Source organism: Thyridium curvatum (assembly GCF_004353045.1).
Source record: "Thyridium curvatum strain D216 chromosome Unknown NODE_74_length_206198_cov_80.914379, whole genome shotgun sequence".
Classification (NCBI taxonomy): domain Eukaryota; kingdom Fungi; phylum Ascomycota; class Sordariomycetes; order Thyridiales; family Thyridiaceae; genus Thyridium; species Thyridium curvatum.
Genome location: NW_022156829.1, coordinates 1 through 10,157, shown reverse-complemented (window position 1 = coordinate 10,157; position 10,157 = coordinate 1). Strand labels below are relative to the sequence as shown.

Genomic DNA, 10,157 nt, shown 5'->3' with positions numbered 1-10,157 from the left:
TGAACTCAGGCACACGTGCAGCTACCAACGGGGACGGAGGGGGGGCCTCTCTCTCGGCCAGCGCGATTCGTCCGTACAGCTCCGCCGTAGTACTCCGGTCTCTCCCTCCAAATAAAAATGGCGCAACCGCATAGGCTGACGGGTTGATGGCAATCGTGCACACATTCAACCTTCCCCGGTGGTGCTGCTGTGCTACCCTCCATCCCTTGGGTGCCAAAGGGCAGAGAAAAAAAATGCAAGGCCCAATCGACGATTCTCCCTCAGGGGACGATTGGTCCTGCCCGCCAGTCCAGAAGCGCTAGAATCCCGTCACGACGGGGATGAGGTGTGGTGTACTGAGCTTCGCGGGGGTTGGTCCCCTGGAGGCAAGCGACTGGCACTCTGACCACACACCCCCTTCGTCTCCTACGTGAACTCTGGCCCTCGTTCATGGATGGGAATGGATGTGGAGGGCTGTCTTACACACTTGGATTGCACATGTGCTGAATTGCAATTTTTTCTCACACAAGGTACAGTCACCATGATTGGGCCGCGTCGTTTCTTGACAGGTGACCATCCCAGAGTGCGACTACCCGTTGAGTGCGACTACCCGTTGACTGCGACGAGCTGTGCAAAAAAAAAAGCCCAGGAGTGTAATACGCGGGCCGCTCGGTGTCGTCTGACAAACTCGGCGCTTGGATAAATATCGCCGTTTTTCTATTTGGTGAAACCTCATACCGCTTTCGGTGTGCTCAGTGGATGCCTACTACAGGGTGTAAGCTGCCTGGTGGTGACCATCCTTCACCATAGCCGTGAATCATAAGTACTCATCCATCACCTTGGGATCCCGGGCCTGGTATTGTATTAGGTCAGATGCAACAATCACGGGTGTGCCACACTGGTTCCCAATGAACCACGGCCATTTGCTTCCTTTTGGAACCCTGTCCAGCTCCGCTGTGTGGTGCTTTTAAGATCCATATATATCGAGAGACAAGTGACGTCTGAGAATGTGACAGATCGGGAAGGACAACCTGTTGCCTGCCTTGGAGCGACATCGTTGGGCCGAGATGGACTAGGGCACGTGTTATCCTTGGTCTCAACCCGATGCCGGGATTTCTGTATGCACCCTGCTGGATGATATGGATGACGGCATCAAAGATAGCTAGCTCGTTAATTCACCACGGATATGCAATCATGAGCAGAGCACAATGGTGGCTGGGATGGACCATAGATGAGGAGATATTGTCTCAGCGGGGTAGAAACCGGTCAAGCTGGCTCTGGCTCTGGCTTGGCGACGGGTAGATCGAGATCTACCACGATCGGCTTATTGAGCCTTTTTCCCCCGACGTGCGGGTAGCTGCTGCCCATGACGGCACAGTTCACAACGCACGTCTCCCTCCGGCCCATACGCCCGCTCAGCGCAGCCCGGTCACATCGAGCCGAGAAGTCCGGGTCTCCGCCGAGCCCAAGGGTCCCACTTCCGGGACGGGCCGTGTCCGGAGACAGCTGTCCATCCTGTAGCTGGTTCCCATGACTCGTGCGTAGATCGGCGGCAGCACTCGCCTCCGCATGCTGTGCCGAGACAGACGCGGATCCGTCGTTGTCGAGCGCTCTGTTTCCGTTGCGTGACGTGAGGTCGAGGAGTGACATTTTGGTGTTCCTGCCCGGTCCGGCAGCACCCGGATCTTGCCACCGCTCGACCGACAGCTCGCCATATCTGACGTTTATGCTCCCACCTGGCGCACCAGCGATGTCCCAGGTCACGCGTTCCGCGCCACGACCCTCGTGGACATGGCCGCAGACCGCAAGCCGTGGCCGGACACGCCAGAGCGCTTGGCGGAGGTCTTCGCAGCCGAGGGCTCGTCGCTGGCTGGCAGCTTCGTCGCAGTGTAGATGCGGTGGCGTGTGGGTGACGAGCACATCTGTATCTAGAGGTATTGCAGACCAGACATCTTTTGCCGACAGTGATGCGTGGTACTCCTGGAGAGACGGCAGGGTTTTGCGGTTGCTCGATAGCTCTGCATCTGGTCTCCAGGCGTCGGAGCGCTCGTAGCTAAAGGCCCACGCGCCGCATCGGGGACTGTACGGCGAGCCGAATACCTTGAAGACAGTTTGTGGGCCTTTGGGATCACGGAGACGAACTGCCGCTGAAGTGTGGTTGAGATAGGTCAGTGACGGACTGGACGTGAGCAGGTCGATGCATTCTTGCGATTCTCTCGCCTCCTGGTTATTGTGGAAGTATGCCCCATACTCGCGATAGAACTGAGAGTCCAGACCGAGATCATGATTCCCTGGACTGAGGTCAGGCAAGTTTAGAGACATCATGTTAGTTTGATGCTTCTGCGTACCTGCGATGACAATCTTGGCCTCGAACTCGGCCTTTTCCAGCCACTCCACTGCCTTCTTGAGCTATGACACCACAATTAGCGAGATGCATAGAGAAGGATGAATAGTGAAGTGACCCGGAACGAAAAGTAGGATGGCTGAACAAAGACCCTGCGTCAAAACTCACCTCGCTGTAGCTCCCTTGGTTCGTCAGGTCCCCGGCATGGATGAGCACATCGCCTTTCGGCAGTTTGACTGTGCAGTTGTGTGTGTCTGAAACACACACAAACCTAGTGCGTTTAACCTTATTTGGAGCCATACCGCTTGCTTGAGCATCAACGTCATGGACTGCAAGTGAGCTTGGTGAGGTTCACGTGGCGACCCTTCGTGTCCTGCTCCGCGTTGTCTCAAGAAAGGCACGGCTGTGCTTTCTCGCGTGATTCCGTGCCGCCTTTACATTCCGATGGTCCCAAGGAAGTGTCACTACAGTCAAATCTGTTTCTGAAGCATGCCTGTTTCTGGAGCATGCCTGTTTCTGGAGCATGCGAGAAGTCTCTTCCCGTTGCTGTGCCCGTTGCTGTGTCTGGAACAGGAGTGTCACGGTCGAGGGTTGAGATTCGACAGTATTCGTTGTTGTTCAGATGTTGATATTTTGGATGATTCGCAAGGCCGTCAATTATTTTCCTCAAGGGCCCGTGTTGTCCGATGAGAATGAACCGGCTGGTAAGAATGATCGAGGAATGAAGAGAATGAATGAGTTTTGTGTGTCAGAGTTGACGATGGTCAAAACTGTGATCCATGATTAAGGTAGAGATCGCGCCTGCCGTGTTCATTTAGTGCCGGCAAGTCCTGGTTAGTGCTACAGTTTGGGTAGTCACACAACCGCAAGTTCTCAATCGGCAATGCATGTCAAGTTCTAGAAGCCATGGCATATCGAGCGCGTCATTCTCTTTCCATGGTCCTCGATCACGGCCTTGTCGTGTCTCGGATCGATCTCAAAGAATGAATGGACCCTGGCCCTCTGCCTGCCATCGAAGCTTTCGTCGCTTTGAGAACGCGAGCAGAGTCGTATTTCTGGTGGCTGGAAGGCTGGAGTCACCAATCGCGGCACTGAGAGCGGAACCCCCTTTTTCAACCTCACCCACTCATAGTGCGCTTCTTAAGCTTTTGGTGGGGATTTCATGTCATCTTCGGGACGGGGACCCCTACTCGCTTGCTGGCAGGCGGCCACTCAGAGACGGTGTGCCCCTTTTCTTCCTTTGATTATCTGGGAACAACCGCGCTCGCCAGCTGGCCTCGTAGACTGCGCTGTTCGAGGACAATCGGATCCCTCGTCCTCCTTGCCAGACGTACGGCCTGCATGCTGCGGGCGTCAAAGGTGCAGCTGGGAGGACTGATGGATGATGTATGACAATGCAACGGGCAAAAGCAAGTAAAAAGCTGGATACACACACCGCCTAGTGGGAGCTCTAGCGGGCGCCGTAGACGTAACCACTGGAGGCGAGAATGTAGTCTACAAGTGAAGTGGGAGGAAGAGAGAAAAGAGGGGGAAGGAAGTGTACAATACCTACTCCGTAGGTAGGTAGTGTGCATGTGCATATGCAGGCTCGCGATCTGATCCCCCATCAAATCGACCAACCTTGCTGTTTGCTGCTTTTACAAGTATTACCCACGTACAAACACATAGTTACCCACGGCCAGTCCTGAGATAGATTTGAACGAAGGGCAGACCCAGCGACAGGATTGGCAGCGGAGAGCACGACCACAACCTGGAAAAGAAGGCTTGTCAAACAATCGGCCTTTCAGGGGTCATCCAGGCTCATCACTCATCCTTCACTCGCCATTGCTGGTCTACTTGTAGGGAAAGGCCCGAGGACCCGCTCCCGTCTGTTTTTGGCGGCGTCCCCCCGCCCCTCAAAATTGGCCTGGCTCCTGGCTTCAGGTTTGGGCCTGGCACGCTTGCATGCTTGCACGCTGCCTTCACGCCTGGCCACACAATTCACGGCCATCCATCCAATCTCGCTGGTCCCGATTTGTCTCCTTCGAAGCAACCCGCGACTTTCGCTTCACCATTGATGGTCCCCGTCGGCCAATTGTCCCTTCTTACAGTCATTGTCTATCGCGCCTGCGCTTTTCTCTTTTGTCCGCGGCGCCCTTTTTGTCTTCACCGTTGATGGACCGGTAGCACTCGTCGGGACCCGGCCGCGCAGCACCAAGACCCAGGTACTCTGGGAAATTACCTGGGATCGCTCGGGGGGCTTGTTGACCAGATAAACTCCTGTGCCCATAAAATAAAAAAGATCCGGGGCCAAGACTCCAGCCGCTGGCGACTGCCTTCATCACCCTCTCCGACGAGAAGTCTACGCGATCCAAGATTCCTCGACAGTCCGTCGTCTTTGCTGTCGCCCGAGCCGTCTCGCTTTCCCCTATTCCCATTGCCGCCGCTACCAACACACGCCTCGGCCGGAGCGCGGGCTAGCCCCTTTGCCAGCCGCCGACCATGGCAGCCGTATCTGCTGCCCCAAACACGACCACGCTCACTCCTCCTAGCAGTTCTCACGGGAACGGCTACTCATCATGGGATATGTCGGCCTCTGGTCCCGCAGAGGTGAGTTCGACAGCGCCCAAATCTCGCGAGAGATCATCCCGGTCGCGCCAATGGCTCCAGCCTGCACACTGCGCCGTCTTGTTCTACCATGGATGGTGCTAACCTTGAAGATAGGAACCGGCCGCGACGAACAATGATGGTGCGAACGGTTACTCCCGGCCCCCTTTCGCTCAACAGAATGGCAACGCCTCACCACAAAAGCACAGCGCTGCAGAATTGCACAGCACTGCGAAAGGATCCTCGATGCTATCACCGCCCCACAACCCCGACAGCAAGAAAGCCGGCAGCATCAAAGAAAACAACAGCCCCGCAGACAGCTTGCTAGATCTCTATGGCAGCAACCGCAGCGCCAATGCCTCCGGATCCGACTCGCTCAAGCGCAATAATGACGAGCTCTACTTGTTTGAGCACGACAGCTCCAAGTGGATCCACAGAGACAAGTTGGCTAGGATAGAGAGCGAGGAGCTGCAGGCCGCCGGTATTATCATCCCCAAGGGTCGCGCCCGCAGCAAACCCCGGAGAGAGCACAGCCAGGAGCACATGGGCCGTCATAGGAGGGGGACGGATGCGGACAGCCATACCGAAGGCCGATCTAGGAAGAACTCGGCCGCCACGGTCGACGTCAAGATATCTGGATACGCCGTTCCCAGCTGGGATCTGAGGCTGCCAGAAGAGGCGGCGGAGGATGCGGACGGCTATTTCGTCCCCAACGGGGGTACCAAAGGTTCGTCTCGCATACCAGTCGCCAAGACCAGTCCTGCCCCGATCGCAGCCGAGCATATCGAACGGGACGTCCCGATGACTCGCAAGCGGGATAACAGCCCCGGTGCCGAAGACACCATCACGTATCCCAAGCCGCGCTCACGGACGGGGAGCGAGAATGCTACCGAGGCGTCCAACGTGACCCTCCCAGCCGTCAAGCGCTCTGTCACGGAAACGTCACCAAAGAAGAGCGCTGCAGGCACGCGAAAAACTTCAGCGCCAGCGAAGACAGGGGCGGCAGGGAGCCGACCCAGGACCCGGAATGGGACCAAGGACTCCTCGAACGGGAGCCAGACGAGACCAGGGACCCGTTCTGGAGACCGCGAGCTCTCGGGCCCTCTCTCGCCCGGGAAGCCCATCAAACAGCTTGAAGGAGATCCGCCATGGATGATCTCGGCCTACAAACCAGACCCGCGATTGCCTCCAGACCAGCAGTTGCTGCCCACTGTCGCCAAACGTCTACAGCAGGAGAAGTGGGAGCGTGAGGGCAAGTTTGGGAACGTATACGACAAGGAGTTCCGACCCCTCAACGACGAGGCCTTCCTGAAGCCTCCTGAACCCGCGGCGATACCGGCCGATAAACAATCACTGAAAGACGACAAGGAGAAGACCGATGAGTGGCCGCTGAAGCCCGAGGCCAGAAGTCCGACCCTGGGCCAGGGCCGCACCGGATCTTATTCGACCATCCCCAAGATCCAGGAGAAGCCGAATGTCAGCCCGCTTCCCAGCCCGAGGAGTCCGAACATGCAGCAGCAGGGCCAGTTCCAGCCCATGGCACAAGCGCCCGATGCGCGGCAGGATCAGCCACAGCCAGAGGAGAAGGAGAAGGGCGGCGGTTGCGGCTGCTGCATTGTCATGTAACCAATACTGTATGCGCTCTCGCCCCGCCCCCCAACCTCGTCCGCAAACCAACACATCTCGAGATCCTACATACAGCCACTCTTCAGGATACACCATCACCACCACCACCAGCAGATCTACGTCCTGCTCAACATCACCACCGAAAGATACCAACCTGCTTCGCCTCGCCCGCTACACCTGACGACGTAACGAATTTTCTTGCAATAGCCCGACCTTGCATTCGACAGCTTGTAATTGCACAGCATACCGCTTTATTTTACACCACATGCCATCACATCCAGCCCCCCCGGGCTGGCACCGACACACACCTTACTATCCCTTTTGTCATTGGTATTTTGGGGACCTTTTTATTTCAGCGTATTCAGCTCGGCTTTTCCGGCAGCACCAAATCGACCGCCCAGGGAGGCGCGATTTGAGCTTGTTTGTTTTTGCTTCCCACACCAACCATTTTGATCAAGCGGAGTTCCCAAGGCGCACACACCTGCTTTTGTTATTCGGGGGGTTATTCTGCTCGGGCTCGTTTCGTCTGAATCTCCAAGTATCAGAGCCCCCGTCTTCTGTCCCCAGGCGGCCAACTCGTAGGGTCGACTGCCGTTCCCGACATTACCTCTCTTGCGGGATATATCAGATATCTCACAACATGAACAATCCCGTGCCAACCGCTGTTGCTGCGCAATATCGCCAATGCAGCAAGCAGTTGTCCTTGGCAACATAGTCTCCGATCAGTTTGAAGCGCCGCATGGTTTGCAACTCGGCCGATAACACATGGCTCACCGCCACCGAACGGGAGAGGGAAAAGGAGAAAGAGGGGGGGTTTTATCAGGAGATCCTACTACGGGATATACATTACCACATCATTCTGCTAATACCCATTGCTCTCCGCCTTGCCTTTCTCTTCTGACGGGGCTGACTTTTTATATGGGCGAGCTCGACTTTTTGCGAGAGGGAGGAGGATGCAGGGGAGTTTGGAAAGAAGGGACGTTCCAGATGCGGATATGATGCGGTAGAGTAGAGAGACAGAAGCACAAGAGACAGGAGATGATCTTCTACATTCTGATTGCAATGGTCCATCGATGGCGTGTGCTGTGTGATAGATGTCGGTATTGATATTCATTATCGTATAAGCTATCGAACATGTGAAGGTAAGTAAAAGGATCAGATTGAACAGACAGTGAGTCAGACCATTTTGTCCAAGGCTCAGATCCGTGGGACAGCGAGACGCCTATTGAGGTGCTTCCTGCCTCGTTCTTCTCGGACCAAATTTCTAGTAGCCTCCCTGTCCACAAATTGATATCGACTGCTGCGCAGCATATTTCTCTGTGTGTATTTGCACGATCACTTTCCAAATCCTATGCAAACGATCCTCGCCCAACGATTTACACTAATCTCACACGGCCCAACCATCGCGCTCATGGCGGGGGACAGACACGGATCAAGGCATGCCCATATCTCCAAGCCGGTCGTTCCCTCGACTCATCTCCTGCACCGATATTTGCGAACCACATCAATCATACATAGTCAGGGTATCGATTCGAGCACGCAAACGGCACTCGTTGTACAACGTAGCGCCCTCCTATTCAGGGGCTCTTCTTCCCACCGCCGCCACCACCGCCACTCCCCTTGCCCTGATCGCCGCCCTTCCCGCTCGCCCTCCTGTACAGGATCTCGTCGACGATGCCGTGCTCCTTGGCCTCCTCGGCCGTGACGTACTTGTCCCTCTCCATCATGTCGTTGACGGCGCGGGCGTCGTACCTCTCCCCCGCCTCCTGCTGCCCTCTGGCCCCGAGGAGGCTGGCGTTGTTGAGGTGCCGCCGCACGATCTCGTTGACCTGCTCGCGCACGCGCTGGATCTGGTTGGCGTAGATGAGGATGTCGGCCGCGGGGCCCTTGGTGCCGCCGAGCGGCTGGTGCAGCATGATGGAGCTGTGGGGCAGGGCGTAGCGCTTGCCGGCCTCGCCGCCGAGGAGCAGGATGGCGGCCATGGAGGCGGCGGCGCCGACGCAGACGGTCGAGACGGGCGAGCGGATGTAGGTCATCGTGTCGTAGATGGCGAGCCCCGAGGACACCTCCCCGCCGGGGCTGTTGATGTACATGGTGATGGGCTTCTCCGGGCTGTCGGACTCGAGCCAGAGGAGCTGGGCGACGATGGCGGCCGAGACGGTGTCGTCGATGGGGCCGTTGAGGCAGATTATTCGTTCCTTTGGAGGGTGATGGGGGGTTCAGTTGCCTGTTGAAGGGGGAGGGCCAAGGGGGACGCGGGAACGTACTTGTAATAGCTTGGAGAAGATGTCGGCTTTGCAAGTACGGCGATGTTAGCATGGTCTTTTTGGGGGTGGTGGTCGGGGTTTTGTGCTGTCAATTGGGCACGAACATGTTCGCCATCCGCCTGCCTGTGCGAGCCGTTAGTAATGCGGGATCTATGGACAGCGTCGCGGGCGCAATCCTACCGTCACTTCAGTGATGTAGGGCATGGGAATCGACGCCGTCGGCGGCTGGGTCGAGAAGCCCGGCGGGAATTGCGAGAAGCGGCGGCATTGCCTGGGCGCAGTGGCCCGGAGGATCCTCCACGCCGCCCTCTGGCAGTTCATGTCGACCGTAGACTCTGTACTCGACAGACGATACAGGCTGTCAATGTCTGGCGGGAAAAGTGTCGTGTGCTGTGTTCGGGGGCTGCTTGCTTGCTGGATGAATGACGTTGAAGCTCCTGTGGGGAATTTTCCGTTTCTCTGCCCGCCCCGACTTCGCGCCAATGCAGTGACGCGCTTCGCTTAAACTCGGTGCGAGCTCCACTAACTATTACGGCTCCCAAATTGGCAGGGGTCACATCACTCTCTTTTTTAGCTCGAGATACGAGGAGGCATGATTTGAGATGGAAGACATTCTAACCTCATCTCCTCAACTTTTTCACGCCCCTCTCGCTGGAATGAACATCTCAAAAAGGCCACACATACGGTAGTGCAATCTCTCACTACTGGTTATGAGCTGGCGATGAAGTCATGCGCAGCGCTACAGAGGGCCGGGCGGGCTGCGGCCGAGGGCTCCTCACGTCTCCGGGGCTCGTCTCACGGCGCGGCTGGAACTGCGCAGCCCGGGTCTTATAACAGCCTCCGGCGGACACTGAAGGTTGTAGAGGTGGACGGCAAGAAGGTCGTCACGCTCACCGATCCGCTGCCGGCACCCCAGGCCGCAGATGCGTCTTCGCGGCCCGAGCCTCCCGCCATGACGAGGCCCTCGCTGCCCCTGTCCCCCGTCACCAACGACGAGATCGCCAAGGCGCGCTACAAGTACAGGCACCCGACGCCCAACCACGCGAAGGAGGACGGCGCCTTCGACCCGCTCCTCAACCTGCACCGGCTGCTCAAGCGCAACCCCTACGCCTACGCGCTGGCCTCGCCCGTCCGCCACTGCCCCGTCACCAACACGACGCTGCCCGTCTTCTTCCACCAGCAGTTCAAGCTCGTCGCGCACACCGAGACGGGCGAGCCCTGGTGGATGCCCTCGCACTTCAACCTCGGCAGGGGCAAGCAGTTCCAGCCGCGGGCCGACCCGACCGCCGCCATGCCGGGCAAGGGCGCCTACGCCCTGGCCCGCGGCGAGCTCCTGCGCGCCATGTCGCCGCCGC

General features: G+C 57.4%; 4 protein-coding genes across 4 annotated transcripts; 2 read left to right on the top strand and 2 right to left on the bottom strand.

Annotated features, from left to right (window-relative positions):
* Positions 1-1,245: 1,245 nt before the first annotated feature.
* E0L32_009775 (uncharacterized protein) lies at positions 1,246-2,623 on the bottom strand (the record flags this gene model as incomplete). Its single annotated transcript, XM_031144776.1, has 3 exons — positions 1,246-2,270; positions 2,328-2,388; positions 2,492-2,623. The coding sequence occupies 3 exons, from the start codon at positions 2,621-2,623 to the stop codon at positions 1,246-1,248; spliced, it is 1,218 nt and encodes a 405-aa protein (XP_030990424.1).
* A 2,181-nt stretch (positions 2,624-4,804) lies between these two features.
* On the top strand, positions 4,805-6,535 carry E0L32_009774 (uncharacterized protein; the record flags this gene model as incomplete). Its single annotated transcript, XM_031144773.1, has 2 exons — positions 4,805-4,912; positions 5,027-6,535. 2 exons carry the CDS (start codon positions 4,805-4,807, stop codon positions 6,533-6,535), a joined length of 1,617 nt encoding a protein of 538 aa, XP_030990423.1.
* A 1,577-nt stretch (positions 6,536-8,112) lies between these two features.
* On the bottom strand, positions 8,113-8,628 carry E0L32_009773 (uncharacterized protein; the record flags this gene model as incomplete). The annotated part of the gene is made up of 1 exon (XM_031144772.1): positions 8,113-8,628. The coding sequence occupies one exon, from the start codon at positions 8,626-8,628 to the stop codon at positions 8,113-8,115; it is 516 nt and encodes a 171-aa protein (XP_030990422.1).
* An 895-nt stretch (positions 8,629-9,523) lies between these two features.
* Positions 9,524-10,157, top strand: E0L32_009772 (uncharacterized protein; the record flags this gene model as incomplete). Its single annotated transcript, XM_031144771.1, has 1 exon — positions 9,524-10,157. A coding segment is annotated over one exon (634 nt), but the record flags the coding sequence as incomplete, so codon positions are not given.